Below are 16,369 nucleotides of genomic sequence, written 5' to 3'. Positions count from 1 at the left end.
AACTATTATCTGTGTGTGTGTGAGAGAGAGACAGAACTATTATCTGTGTGTGAGAGAGAGACAGAACTATTATCTGTGTGTGAGAGAGAGAGAGAGAGACAGAACTATTATCTGTGTGTGTGAGAGAGAGAGAGAGACAGAACTATTATCTGTGTGAGAGAGAGAGAGACAGAGACAGAACTATTATCCGTGTGAGAGAGAGAGAGAGAGACAGAACTATTATCTGTGTGTTTGTGAGAGAGAGAGAGAGAGAGAGAGAGAGAGAGAGAGAGAGACAGAACTATTATCTGTGTGTTTGTGAGAGAGAGAGACAGAACTATTATCTGTGTGTTTGGGAGAGAGAGAGAGAGAGAGAGAGAGAGAGAGAGAGAGAGAGAGAGACAACTATTATCTGTGTGTGTGAGAGAGAGAGAGAGAGAGAGAGAGACACACAAAACTATTATCCGTGTGAGAGAGAGAGAGACAGAACTATTATCTGTGTGAGAGAGAGAGAGAGAGAGAGAGAGACAGAACTATTATCTGTGTGTGAGAGAGAGAGAGAGACAGAACTATTATCTGTGTGTGTGTGAGAGAGAGAAACAGAACTGTTATCTGTGTGTGAGACAGAGAGAGAGACAGAACTATTATCTGTGTGTGTGAGAGAGAGAGAGAGAGAACTATTATCCGTGTGAGAGAGAGAGAGAAAGACAAACAGAACTATTATGTGTGAGAGAGAGAGAGAGAGAGACAGAACTATTATCTGTGTGTTTGTGAGAGAGAGACAGAACTATTATCTGTGTGTGTGTGAGAGAGAGAGAGAGACAGAACTATTATCTCTGTGTGTGTGAGAGAGAGAAACAGAACTGTTATCTGTGAGAGAGAGAGAGAGAGAGAGAGAGAGAGAGAGAGACAGAACTATTATCTGTGTGTGGAACAGAGAGAGAGAGAGAGAGAGAGAAAGAGAGAGAGACAGAACGATTACCTGTGTGAGAGAGAGAGAAAGAGAGAGAGAGAGAACTATAATCTGTGTGAGAGAGAGAGAGAGAGACAGAACTATTCTCTGTGAGAGAGAGAGAGAGACAGAACTATTATCTTTGTGTGTGTAAGAGAGAGAGAGAGACAGAACTATTATCTGAGAGAGAGAGAGAAAGAGAGAGAGACAGAATTTTACCTGTGTGTGAGAGAGAGAGAGAGACAGAACTATTATCTGTGTGAGAGAGAGAGAGAGACAAAACTATTATCCGTGTGAGAGAGAGAGAGACAGAACTATTATCTGTGTGAGAGAGAGAGAGAGAGACAGAACTATTATCTGTGTGTGAGAGAGAGAGAGAGAGACAGAACTATTATCTGTGTGTGAGAGAGAGAGAGAGACAGAACTATTATCTGTGTGAGAGAGAGAGAGAGAGACAGAACTATTATCTGTGTGTGAGAGAGAGAGAGAGACAAAACTATTATCCGTGTGTGAGAGAGAGACAGAACTATTATCTGTGTGTGAGAGAGAGAGAGAGACAGAACTATTATCTGTGTGTGAGAGAGAGAGAGAGAGACAGAACTATTATCTGTGTGTGAGAGAGAGAGAGAGAGAGACAGAACTATTATCTGTGTGTGAGAGAGAGAGAGACAGAACTATTATCTGTGTGTGAGAGAGAGAGAGAGAGAGAGACAGAACTATTATCTGTGTGTGTGTGAGAGAGAGAGAGACAGAACTATTATCTGTGTGTGTGTGTGAGAGAGAGAGAGAGAGACAGAACTATTATCTGTGTGTGAGAGAGAGAGAGAGAGACAGAACTATTATCTGTGTGTGTGTGAGAGAGAGACAAAACTATTATCTGTGAGACAGAGAGAGAGAGAGAGACAGAACTATTATCTCTGTGTGTGTGTGTGAGAGAGAGAGAGAGAGCGACAGAACTATTATCTGTGTGTGAGAGAGAGAGAGAGACAGAACTATTATCCGTGTGAGAGAGAGAGAGCGAGAGACAGACAGAACTATTATCTGTGTGTGTGAGAGAGAGAGACAGAACTATTATCTGTGTGTGTGTGTGTGTGTGTGTGTGTGTGTGTGAGAGAGAGAGAGACAGAACTATTTTCTGTGTGAGAGAGAGAAAGAGAGAGAGACAGAACTATTATCTGTGTGTGAGAGAGAGAGAGAGACAGAACTATTATCTGTGTGAGAGAGAGAGAGAGAGACAGAACTATTATCTGTGTGTGAGAGAGAGAGAGAGACAGAACTATTATCTGTGTGTGAGAGAGAGAGAGACAGAACTATTATCCGTGTGTGAGAGAGAGAGAGAGAGACAGAACTATTATCCGTGTGAGAGAGAGAGAGAGACAGAACTATTATCTGTGTGAGAGAGAGAGAGAGAGAGAGAGAGAGAGAGACAGAACTATTATCTGTGTGAGAGAGAAAGAGAGACAGAACTATTATCTGTGTGAGAGAGAGAGAGAGAGAGACAGAACTATTATCTGTGTGAGAGAGAGACAGAACTATTATCTGTGTGTGAGAGAGAGAGAGAGACAGAACTATTATCCGTGTGTGAGAGAGAGAGAGAGACAGAACTATTATCCGTGTGAGAGAGAGAGAGAGACAGTACTATTATCTGTGTGTGTGTGTGTGTGTGAGAGAGAGAGAGAGAGAGAGAGAGAGACAGAACTATTTTCCATGTGAGAGAGAGAGAGAGAGAGAGACAGAACTATTTTCCGTGTGAGAGAGAGAGAGAGACAGAACTATTATTTGTGTGTGTGAGAGAGACAGAACTATTATCTGTGTGAGAGAGAGAGAGAGAGAGAGAGAGAGACAGAACTATTATATGTGTGAGCCCGAGAGAGAGATAGAGAGTGACAGAACTATTATCCGTGTGTGAGAGAGAGAGAGAGAGACAGAACTATTATCCGTGTGAGAGAGAGAGAGACAGAACTATTATCTGTGTGAGAGAGAGAGAGAGAGTGAGAGACAGAACTATTATCTGTGTGTGAGAGAGAAAGAGAGACAGAACTATTATCTGTGTGAGAGAGAGAGAGAGACAGAACTATTATCTGTGTGAGAGAGAGAGACAGAACTATTATCTGTGTGAGAGAGAGACAGAACTATTATCTGTGTGTGAGAGAGAGAGAGAGAGACAGAACTATTATCCGTGTGTGAGAGAGAGAGAGACAGAACTATTATCCGTGTGAGAGAGAGAGAGAGACAGTACTATTATCTGTGTGTGTGTGTGTGTGTGTGTGTGTGTGTGTGTGAGAGAGAGAGAGAGAGAGAGACAGAACTATTTTCCATGTGAGAGAGAGAGAGAGAGAGAACTATTTTCCGTGTGAGAGAGAGAGAGAGACAGAACTATTATTTGTGTGTGTGAGAGAGACAGAACTATTATCTGTGTGAGAGAGAGAGAGAGAGAGACAGAACTATTATATGTGTGAGCCCGAGAGAGAGATAGAGAGAGACAGAACTATTATCCGTGTGAGAGAGAGAGAGAGACAGAACTATTATCCGTGTGAGAGAGAGAGAGAGAGAGACAGAACTATTATCTGTGTGTGTGAGAGAGAGAGAGAGAGAGAGACAGAACTATTATCTGTGTGTGTGAGAGAGACAGAACTATTATCTGTGTGTGTGTTTGTGTGAGAGAGAGAGAGAGAGAGCGACAGAACTATTATCCGTGTGAGAGAGAGAGAGAGAGACAGAACTATTCAAGTTCAAGTTTCAAGTTTGGTTTATTTGTCACATACATAGTCATACACAGTACAACACGCAGTGAAATGGTGGAGAGTGCTCTGTCCAAACTGAGGAAGAGAACCAGGGGTGCACAGAGAAAAAAATATATATATACAGATAAATATATATATATTCTATGTATGTACAAAAATATATTAACAATGTATGTACAATATATGTATATTATGATTATATACACAATGTACAATGTATATGGTTGAGTATTTATCTACACAACCTACAGAATGTACAGATCCATTGTATAGTACCATATCTACAGTTGTTGTAACAGGTTAATTGAGTATAAATCTAAATCTATATATACAGATGTACAGATATACAGTCATGTTACGTGGTGGTACAGATATACAGATATACAGATATACAGTCATGTTACGTAACAGTCATGTTACGTGGTGGTGGTGGTGGTCCCCACAGTTTATCAGTTTCCCTGATTCAGGGCCCGAATGGCCTGTGGGAAGAAGCTCCTCTTCAGCCTCTCTGTCTTGGCCTTCAGGGAGCGGAAGCGCCTCCCTGACCTCAACAGAGAGAACAGTCTATTGTTGGGATGGGTGGGGTCCTTCACAATTTTCCTGGCCTTGGTTTGGCACCGCTTGTAGTAGGTGGTCTGCAGGTCAGGAAGTTCCGAGTGAGTGATGCGCTCTGCTGAACGCACTACCCTTTGGAGTGCTTGTCTGTCCTGCTTGGTGCTATTTCCAAACCAGACTGTGATGTTCCCCGTGAGGATGCTCTCGATAGTGCAGGTGTAGAAGTTCCGCAGTACCTTGGAGGGCAGTCTGAAGTCCCTTAGGCGTCTGAGGTGGTAAAGACGCTGACGAGCCTTCTTTGCCAGGGAGCTGGTATGGCGGGACCAGGACAGGTCCTGCGAGATGTGAACACCAAGGTACCTGAAACTATCTACTCTCTCCACCGTGGTTCCACTGATCCTCACAGGTTGGTAGTGCCGCTCCTGCTTCTTGCTGCAATCCACGATCAGCTCCTTTGTCTTACTGACGTTTAGGAGGAGATTATTTTCCTGGCACCAGTTTTCCAGGTGTTTAATCTCCTCCAGGTAGGCCCTCTCGTCGTTGTCCGAGATCAGACCCACGACAACGGTGTCATCAGCAAACTTGACAATGATGTTAGAGCTGGAAGTGGCTGTGCAGTCGTAGGTGTACAGTGAGTAGAGCAGGGGGCTTAGGACACAACCCTGAGGAGCTCCAGTGCTGAGGATGAGGGTGGATGAGGCGCAGTTGCCCACCCGTACTGATTGTGGTCTGTCTGTTAGGAAGTTGGAGATCCAGTCGCACAGGGATGTATGCAGTCCTAGATCTCCCAACTTAGTAGTGAGTAGGGAGGGAATGATAGTGTTAAATGCTGAACTGTAGTCGACAAATAGCATTTTAACATAATTTCCCCTCCCTTCGTCCAGGTGAGTCAGTGTAGTGTGGAGCAGATGTGCAATCGCATCGTCAGTGGAGCGGTTGTGGCGGTATGCAAACTGCAGTGGGTCCGTGGAGGCTGGCAGTGAAGATGTGATGAAGTCTCTAACTAGCTTTTCAAAGCACTTCATCACGACTGATGTGAGGGCGACAGGGCGGTAGTCATTGAGGTCGGAGGGTCGAGGTTTCTTCGGGACGGGGACGATGGTGGACCGCTTGAAGCTGGACGGGACAATACCGAGCGTCAGGGAGAGATTGAAGATGTCGGTGAATACCGGGGCTAGCTGATCTGCGCAGGCTTTGAGGACCCTCCCGCAGATACCGTCTGGTCCCATCGCCTTCCTGGTATTCACCCTTTTAAACACTCTCCTCACGTCACTCTCCGTGATGATGAGAGGGCGCTGCTCTATGGTGGGCCCCGCGCATGTGCCACCGGCTGCGCCGATAGTGCCACTTGCACTAGCACCGTTAGCATTGGCGCTGTTAGCACTAGCGCCGTTAGCATTGGCGCTGTTAGCACTAGCGCCGTTGGCATTTGTGCTGCTAGCATTAGCGCTGCTAGATGTAGCCTCGAAGCGAGCAAAGAATGTATTCAGCTCGTTCGCCAGAGACTCATCCGCACTCATCAGTCCGGAGGGTGGGCTCCTGTAGTCCGTGATCGTCCGTAGTCCCTGCCACAGGGATCTAGAGCCACTCTGCTGGAACTGTGTCTCTAGTTTCTTCCCGTAACGCCGCTTCGCCTCCCTCACCGCCCTGCGCACTCCGTATGCTGCAGACTTGTACTCGTCCATGTTCCCGCTGATGATCCCCACATTGTAGGCAGCAGTTCGAGAGTTCAGAGCCTCGCGGATGGTTCTGTCCACCCAGGGCTTCTGGTTGGAAAACTTCTTGATGGTGATTCTTGGGATCGTGTCGTCCACCAGTTTCCCAATAAATCCTACTACTGCCTCCGTAAACTCGCTGACCATCAGTGCTGCGCAGGAACATGTCCCAGTCCGCGTCATCCAGAGCGTCCTGCAGAGCGGCCACCGATTGGTCTGTCCAGCGCGCGACCTCCCTCTGAACCGGGGCTTCCCGTTTCATCCGTTGTTTATATTTTGGTAGGAGGAAGATGGCGGCGTGGTCCGACTTACCAAACGGTGGATGAGCTAGTGCTTTGTAGCTGTCCTTGTATGGGGTGTAGCAGTGATCTAGTGTCCTATTTCCCCTGGTGGGGAAGGTTACGTGCTGGTAAAGGTTGGGCACTGCACGCTTGAGGTTAGCGCTGTTGAAATCCCCAACCACAATAAGTGCAGCGTCCCGGTGCTGTGTCTGAAACTGTGTGAGAGCCTCATGAAGTTCCCACAGTGCAGTGTCCATGTTAGCCTGAGGTGGGATGTACACGGTGTTGATGATGACCGAAGTGAACTCCCGAGGAAGGTAGAAAGGACGAAGTTTGAGGGCGAGCAGCTCCAGGTTGGGTGAGCAGGAGCAGGCGAGAGTAACAACATTGGCATTGTTGCACCAGCTGTTGTTTACCATCACACACACTCCGCCGCCTCTCGACTTCCCCGAATCTGCCGTCCTGTCCATGCGGTGAACCGAGAAGAACTCGGCCGGCTGGATAGCGTGGTTTGGTGCCGCTGGGTTCAGCCACGACTCGGTGAAGCAGAGGAGATTGCAATCCCGAATGTCCCTCTGGAACTATATCCTGGCCCGGAGGTCGTCGAGCTTGTTATCCAGAGACTGGACGTTGGCTAGCAGGATGCTAGGTAAGGGAGCTCGGTGTGCCCGAGCCCTCAGCCTGTTCCTGACGCCGGCTCGCTTCCCTCGCGGCCTTTTCCTCGCGCCGCGTCTTCTGTTTTCCCTCAGGATCTCCGTCGGCCATCTTGGGTCCGGGGTTACAGACGGCTTGAGGTGAGTGCTATGTAGATTAAGAGAAATAAGAGCGTCTCTGATGTATGAGATACGTGCCGTGGTGTGTAGAGAAGGGCTGCGGAGAAGTCAGGGGTAGCGGGAAGAGCGAAAAGAACGAAAAAAGTGCCAGGTGTGGACGGAGCTGTCGTGACGGCAGCCGACCTCACCGGCGCCATCTTGCTATTATCTGTGTGTTTGAGAGAGAGAGAGTGCGACAGAACTATTATCTGTGTGTGAGAGAGAGAGAGAGAGAGACAGAACTATTATCTGTGTGTGAGAGAGAGAGAGAGAGACAGAACTATTATCTGAGAGAGAGAGAGACAGAACTATTATCTGTGTGTTTGTGAGAGAGAGAGAGAGAGAGAGAGAGACAGAACTATTATCTGTGTGTGTGAGAGAGAGAGAGACAAAACTATTATCTGTGAGACAGAGAGAGAGAGAGAGACAGAACTATTATCTCTGTGTGTGTGTGTGAGAGAGAGAGAGAGAGAGAGAGAGAGAGCGACAGAACTATTATCTCTGTGTGAGAGAGAGAGAGAGCGCGACAGAACTATTATCTGTGAGAGAGAGAGAGAGAGAGAGAGACAGAACTATTATCTGTGTGTGTGTGAGAGAGAGAGACAGAACTATTATCTGAGAGAGAGAGAGACAGAACTATTATCTGTGTGTTTGTGAGAGAGAGAGAGAGAGAGAGAGAGAGAGACAGAACTATTATCTGTGTGTGTGAGAGAGAGAGAGACAGAACTATTATCTGTGTGTGTGAGAGAGAGAGAACTATTATATGTGTGTCAGAGAGAGAGAGAGAGACAGAACTATTATCTGTGTGTGTGTGAGAGAGAGAGAGAGAGACAGAACTATTATCTGTGAGACACAGAGAGAGAGAGAGAGACAGTACTATTATCTGTGTGTGTGTGTGTGTGAGAGAGAGAGAGAGAGAGAGAGAGAGAGAGACAGAACTATTTTCCGTGTGAGAGAGAGAGAGAGAGACAGAACTATTATCTGTGTGTGTGAGAGAGAGAGAGAGAGAGAGACAAAACTATTATCTGTGAGACAGAGAGAGAGAGAGAGACAGAACTATTATCTCTGTGTGTGTGTGTGAGAGAGAGAGAGAGAGAGAGAGAGAGAGCGACAGAACTATTATCTCTGTGTGAGAGAGAGAGAGAGCGCGACAGAACTATTATCTGTGAGAGAGAGAGAGAGAGAGAGAGACAGAACTATTATCTGTGTGTGTGTGAGAGAGAGAGACAGAACTATTAGCTGTGTGTGAGAGAGAGAGAGACAAAACTATTATCTGTGTGTGTGTGAGAGAGAGAGAGAGACAGAACTATTTTCCGTGTGTGAGAGAGAGAGAGAACTATTATCTGTGTGAGAGAGAGAGAGAGAGACAGAACTATTATCTGTGTGTGTGAGAGAGAGAGAGAGACAGAACTATTATCTGTGTGTGTGTGAGAGAGAGACAGAACTATTATCTGTGTGTGAGAGAGAGAGAGAGACAGAACTATTATCTGTGAGACAGAGAGAGAGAGAGACAGAACTATTATCCGTGTGAGAGAGAGTGAGAGACAGAACTATTATCCGTGTGAGAGAGAGAGAGAGAGAGAGAGAGATAGAACTATTATCTGTGTGTTTGTGAGAGAGAGAGAGAGAGAGAGACAGAACTATTATCTGTGTGTGTGAGAGAGAGAGAACTATTATATGTGTGTGTCAGAGAGAGAGAGACAGAACTATTATCCATGTGAGAGAGAGAGAGAGAGACAGAACTATTATCTGTGTGTGTGTGAGAGAGAGACAGAACTATTATCCGTGTGAGAGAGAGAGAGAGACAGAACTATTATCTGTGTGTGTGAGAGAGAGAGAACTATTATATGTGTGTCAGAGAGAGAGAGACAGAACTATTATCCGTGTGAGAGAGAGAGAGAGACAGAACTATTATCTGTGAGACACAGAGAGAGAGAGAGAGACAGTACTATTATCTGTGTGTGTGTGTGAGAGAGACAGAACTATTATCTGTGTGTGAGAGAGAGAGAGAGAGACAGAACTATTTTCCGTGAGAGAGAGAGAGAGAGAAAGAGAGACAGAACTATTATCTGTGTGTGTGTGTGTGTGTGTGTGTGTGTGTGTGTGTGTGTGTAGTGTGTGTGTGAGAGAGAGAGAGAGAACTATTATCTGTGTGAGAGAGAGAGAGAACTATTATCTGTGTGTGTGTGTTTGTGAGAGAAAGAGAGAGTGAGAGAGACAGAACTATTATCTGTGTGTGTGTGTGTGTGTGTGTGTGTGTGTGTGTGTGTGTGAGAGAGAGAGAGAGAGAAAACTATTGTGTGTGTGAGAGAGAGAGAGAGAGAACTATTATCTGTGTGAGAGAGAGAGAGAGAGAACTATTATCTGTGTGTGTGTGTTTGTGAGAGAAAGAGAGAGTGAGAGAGACAGAACTATTATCTGTGTGTGTGTGTGTGTGTGTGTGTGTGTGTGTGTGTGTGTGTGTGTGTGTGTGTGTGTGTGTGTGTGTGTGTGTGTGTGTGTGTGTGTGTGTGTGTGTGTTTCTTTAGGGTGGAGCGCGCAGGGGGGATGAGAATCAAACCAGGACTAAGAAAATGTAAGAAGTAAATGTTCACACACACACAGACTCACACACAGACTCACACACAGACTCACACACAGACTCACACACAGACTCACACACAGACTCACACACAGACTCACACACAGACTCACACACAGACTCACACACAGACTCACACACAGACTCACACACACACACTCGCACAGTATTTGTGATCTCTCCTCTAATGTGTCTTCTTGTGTGCAGATGCTTGTGATCTCACACTGGACCCAAACACAGCACACACACGTCTCTCTCTGTCTGAGGGGAACAGAAAGGTGACGCGTGTGGAGCAGCAGCAGTCGTATCCTGATCATGCAGAGAGATTTGATGTCTGGTATCAGGTTGTGTGTAGAGAGAGTCTGACTGGACGCTGTTACTGGGAGGTTGAGTGGAGTGGGGGATGGGCTGATATATCAGTGACATATAAAGGAATCAGCAGGAAAGGAGGCAGTGATGACTGTGTGTTTGGATGTAATCTAAAGTCCTGGAGTCTGAGCTGCTCTGATAACAGTTACACTGTCTGTCACAATAATAAGAGAACTGACATCTCTGCCCCCTCCAGCTCCAACAGAGTAGGAGTGTATCTGGACTGGCCCGCCGGCACTCTGTCCTTCTACAGCGTCTCCTCTCACACACACACACTCACACACTTACACACACTCCACTCCACATTCACTGAGCCCCTCTATGCAGCGTTTGGGCTTTGGGATTCTGACTCCTCAGTGTGTGTGTGTGAGCTAGAATAGCCTCCTGTGTCCTGGAGGAACACCTGAGTCTGCAGGGAAACACACACTCCTCTACACACACAACTGGTGAACATCATACACACATGCCTGCTGAGTATAAAACACACACACACACACACACACACACACACACACACACACACACTCACAAAATACACCCCTATCTCTCACACACACTCCTCTACACACACAACTAGTGGACATCATAATACACACATTTCCTTACACATACACACACACCTCTCTTTCTCTCTGCCACACACACACACACACACACACACACACACACCTCTGTCTCATCCACACACACACTTTGCTCTTTCTCTCACACACACAAACACACACTACACTTCTCTCTTCACACATGCACGTGCACACACACACACACACACACACACACACACACACACACACACACACACACACACACACACACACACACACACACACACACACACACACACACACACACACACACACACACACACACACACACACACACACACACACACACACTACACCCTTGTGTGTGTGTGTCTCTCTCACACAGACACACACACAAAATACCACAAAATACACCTGTATCTTTCTCACACACATACACACCTCTCTCTCACACACACTCTTACACACACTACACTTCCTTCTCACACATACACGCTACACACCTCTCTGTCATACACATACACGCTACACACCTCTCTGTCATACACATACACGCTACACACCTCTCTGTCATACACATACACGCTACACACCTCTCTGTCATACACTCTATACCTCTCACTCTTTCACACACACCACTCACTCACAAACACACAGTACATCTCTCCGTAACACACACATAATACACTTCTTTCACACAAACACATACACAATCCACCTCTCTCTCTCTCTCACGCGCACACACACATACTCTGTCTTTCACACACAAACATGCACTCTACACGTCTCTCACATACACACACACACAGCCTCTCACATACACACAAACATAATATACCTCTCTCACACACACACACGAACACACACACACGAACACACACACGAACACACACACGAACACACACACGAACACACACGAACACACACGAACACACACGAACACGAACACACACGAACACGAACACACACGAACACACACACCACCTCTCTCTCTCTCTCACACACTCTCACACACATACACAGACACACCTCTCACTCACACACACTCTTACACACACAAATACACGGTAGATCTCTCTGTGTAACACACACACACACACACACACACACACACACACACACACACACACACACACACACACAGACACCTCTCTCTCACACACACTACACTTCTTTCTCACACATACACGGTACACATCTTTCTCTGTCTCTTACACACACTACACCTGTCTCTCTGTCATACACACACACGAACACACACCTCTCACACACACACACACAGTACATCTCTCTCTCTCACACACACACACACACACATATTTTATGTCTTTCACACTCAAACATGCACTCTACACCTGTCTCTCACATACACACACACACAGCCTCTCACACACACACATAATATACCTGTCTCTCTCTCTCTCTCACACACACACACACACACACACTACAAGTCTCTTACACAAACGTATGCACGCACACACACACACACACACACACACGTGTCTTACACAAACGTATGCACACACACACACACACACACACAAAACACCTCTCTCTCTCTCTCTCTCTCTCTCTCTCTCTCTCTCTCTCTCTCTCACACACACACACACACACACACACACACACACACACACACACACACACACTCACACAGACACTTTAAACCTCTCCCTCTCTCTCTCTCACACACACACAATAAATGATGTTCAAATAATAGACTGAGCTGCAGTTGATTTCTGCACATATGACATAAATACTGTTCTACAAGTTACACATGCTGTGGAATCATAACCTCACTGTGTTAAACTCTGTACAAATCTACACATTAAAGGTGGAAATCTTTGGAAACTGAAAGGTTTTTCATTCTGTTTTCTGAGTGTTGGAGTGACACAGATACAGATGTTGTACACAGTATGAGTGAAATGTATTATAGAAATGTATTGTAAATATTTGAGATGAAATATTATTCTTATAATATGTTACTAGAGTTTAAGTATAATGTTTATCTAGCCAGAAAAGTCTGTATATTTGATTGAAGTGGGTAAAACAAAAGTAGATTAAGAGAAAAATAACATACCTGTGATTATTTTTGTGGAGAGACTTCCATGTTGTTTTGGAGGGAAAAGAAACCGTAGTGTGTTAAAGGGGACTTTTATGGGGAATATGCCTGCCCAAAGACAGGAAGTGACATCACCTCATTTGCTGTTTTTCCATATTTAAGTTTCTAATGGAAAATGTTTGAAGTTTTGAAGTTGATTGATATTGGAGAATTTATGATTGCTGGACTTTTATTCTTGTAAATGCTAAACTTTCCTTTTTTGAACATTTTTGTATGTTTTTGATGGGATGTGTTTTTTCTTTTGCACTGGAGCACTGGGAGCCAATAAAAACCTTTTCTTTTGTATCCACTTGGAGTGCTTAATGTTACCGCCAGATATTACTGCATTACAGTAGTCCAATCTTGATGTAATAAATGCATGGACCATCTTTTCTGCATCATGTGAGGAGAGTGTTTTGATGTAAATTGTGCATGTGCTCATTATACCAAGGTACTAATTTTTTGTCCCTAATGATTGTATTCTTAAGTGGAGCAACATCATTAAAGGTGCACAGGAACACCACAAACAAAGCACACGGGGCAGAGCTGGGCAGAGATCTATTAATAATAAAGACAGAAACAAGGGCAGTTAAATTCCAAACTTATATCATTCTAAAGGTCTGGAGAACCAAGAGCTGAGCAAAGAGAACAGTGCCCTCACTCAGCTGGTCCGGAAATACAGTTCAGCATTAACACAGTAACACTACACTAACACACACTAACACTACACATGCTGAGGACCAGAAAATAACAGCAAACCCAGTCAGAATCACCAGAATTACAAACAACATCACTTATTGGGAAACTCAATCAAAATGTTATCTGACCCTAAATCAAAGGTACAGCGTGGTAGATTACCTAAGAACACTGTCTGATCCAAAACTGAGGTCCACCCTGACCAAGTACAGACTCAGTGACCACCGCCTGGCCATAGAGACCAGCAGACATAAACAGTCCTGTTTACCTGAAGAGCAGAGACTGTGTCAGCAGTGCCAGGACTATAAGACCCAGACAAAGCTGCACTTTCTGAATGAATGTACAACATTTAGACAGATTAGAACTAAATTCTTTAAGAAAATTAGCCACGTATTCCCTGAGTTTAAAAATCTCCCTGATGAGGAGAAGCTGCTGTATGTTGTTGGTGAACATAAAGAGTTCAGCACACTGGCAGCGTTGTACGTTCACTCCTGCCACAGTCTGAGGGACAGTGAGTGACCGAGTCAGATACCAGAGACACAGAGACATTATTATTATTATTATTATTATTATTATTATTATTATTATTATTATTATTATTGTTGTTGTTGTAGTAGTTGTTGTTGTTATTATTGTTGTTGTTATTATTATTGATATTATTATTATTATTATTGGTATTATTATTATTATTATAGTTATTATTCTTATTATTATTATTGGTATTATTATTGGTATTATTATTATTATTATTATTGGTATTGGTATTGGTATTATTATTATTATTGGTATTATTATTATTATTGGTATTGGTATTATTATTATTATTGGTATTGGTATTGGTATTATTATTATTATTGGTATTATTATTATTGGTATTGGTATTATTATTATTATTATTATTATTGGTATTATTATTATTACTGGTATTATTATTGGTATTATTATTATTATTATTATTATTGGTATTGGTATTATTATTATTATTGGTATTATTATTGGTATTATTATTATTACTGGTATTATTGGTATTATTATTATTATTATTGGTATTGGTATTGGTATTATTATTATTATTGGTATTATTATTATTATTGGTATTATTATTATTATTATTATTGGTATTATTATTATTGTTATTGGTATTATTATTATTATTACTGGTATTATTATTGGTATTGGTATTGGGTGTGTTGTAGTTCTATTATTATTGTTGTTGTTACTAATATTGTAAGCGGTTATAATATTGTTGTTGTCATTTGTTGTTAGTGTTAATGTCTTTATCAAAGCTTTGGCAAGAGAGAGGGAGATGCACACTGGGACCCAGACTCCTGATGGAGGGAGAGAGAGAGAGAGAGAGAGAGGGAGGGCCACACTGTGACAGACTCTGAATGGAGGGAGAGAGTCTCCACTTCTTCATCTGGAGTCCTGGTCCCCTCCCTCTCTCTCCCTACATCCGTAGTCCCGTTTGGCCCTCCCTCTCGTTTCTCTCGCTCTCTCTCTCTTTCTCTCTCGCTCTCTCTCTCTCACTCTCTCTCTTTACATCTGGACTTTGGGTCCCCAAGCGGCTCACCCTCTTTCTCCTTCTCCCTCCATTTCTCTCTCTCTCTCTCTTTCCATCTGGAGTCTGGGTCGCCTCTCTCTCTCTCTTTCTCTCTCTCTCTCTCTTTCCATCTGGAGTCTGGGTCGCCTCTCTCTCTCTCTCTCTCTCTCTCTCCATCTGGAGTCTGGGTTGCCTCTCAATCTCTCACACAGCTGGTCCCCTCACACAACAGGTCCTCTCACACAGCAGGTCCCCTCACACAGCTGGTCCCCTCACACAGCAGGTCCCCTCACACAGCTGGTCCCCTCACACAGCAGGTCTCCTCACACAGCTGGTACCCTCACACAGCAGGTATCCTCACACAGCTGGTCCCCTCACACAGCTGGTCCCTTCACACAGCTGGTTCCCTCACACAGCAGGTCCCCTTACACAGCTGGCCCTGACACTGAGTTCATTAACAAACACTAACACTATAACACACGAGGACCAGTCTGAAATATAAACAATCAGACCAAACCGAATGATAACACTACAAAAGCTAAACTACATTAACCGTTGGAACACACAAACACAAGCTCAAAGCATAATGCACTGTTATCTGACCCTAAAATGTCACTACACTCTAGTAGACTACCTGTACAAAGTGAGTGACATTAAACACAGAAACATGTTGACAAAGTACAGACTCAGGGAACACAGCCTGCCCATCCAGACCAGCCAATATAAGTCATGCAGTCTGCAGAAGAGCAGACTCTGTCAGCAGTGTAAAAATGACACTGTAGAGACAGAGCTGCACTTTCTCACTGAATGTGAAACATTCAGTCAAACACAACAAATTTACTTTACAAAATTTGAGACGACCCACCCCAACTCTAAGCATCTATTGAACACTGACAAATTGTCCATCCTATTGGCTGAAAAGAAAGCAGTGCTTTAACTGGACAATATACAGCTCCGGAAAAAAATAAGAGACCACTTCAATTTTTTCTTAAATCAACATCTCCACATGTACAGCAGCCCTTCCATTCAAGTGTTTGTTGAATTCCTATTTTTTAATGGTACCAATAGAGAACTTAAATGAACATTTATGACGGTTATTTTCTGCACTGTTTGCTTAAGTATATCTGTACTCTGTCAGCAGGGCACTTATTTTAAATAAAAATCTTCACAGGTAATCAAAAATAAATAAAGAAGACCCACCCCTCACCCCCCACCCAACCTTCTCAGTCGACGGCAGGAAGGAAAAGAACAATGCCAGTGCTGATTATAAAAAAGACATTTAATTGGCCAATGAATCGGTCGACCACTACTTCACCCTGTGCTTCATGATAAACAACTGACATGGTGAGGTCTCGTACGGAGGTCTAGGATCCATTCCTCAGCTATGATTCTACACCAATAAATTCCCCTCCAAAAAAAGAAACCCAATTACCATAGCAACATGTTGTCACGGCTAGTCCCTCCCAGCTTCTGTGTTCCGTGTGTTCCATCTTGTGTAT

The 16,369-nt window shown here is 44.2% G+C and overlaps 1 protein-coding gene across 1 annotated transcript in view; it reads left to right on the top strand.

Annotated features, from left to right (window-relative positions):
* Nucleotides 1-10,407, top strand: part of LOC113569178 (NACHT, LRR and PYD domains-containing protein 3-like) — a 239,803-nt gene extending 229,396 nt beyond the window's left edge. The window contains exons 14-15 of the mRNA XM_035526147.1: nucleotides 9,567-9,613; nucleotides 9,827-10,407. Coding sequence (XP_035382040.1) covers nucleotides 9,567-9,613; nucleotides 9,827-10,368 — 589 coding nt within the window. The 3' untranslated portion in view covers nucleotides 10,369-10,407. The remainder of the gene's footprint in view (nucleotides 1-9,566; nucleotides 9,614-9,826) is intronic.
* Nucleotides 10,408-16,369: the final 5,962 nt, after the last annotated feature.

This window comes from Electrophorus electricus, chromosome 5 (assembly GCF_013358815.1).
Source record: "Electrophorus electricus isolate fEleEle1 chromosome 5, fEleEle1.pri, whole genome shotgun sequence".
NCBI classification, from domain to species: Eukaryota; Metazoa; Chordata; class Actinopteri; order Gymnotiformes; family Gymnotidae; genus Electrophorus; species Electrophorus electricus.
This window is presented reverse-complemented; position numbering and strand designations above follow the sequence as displayed.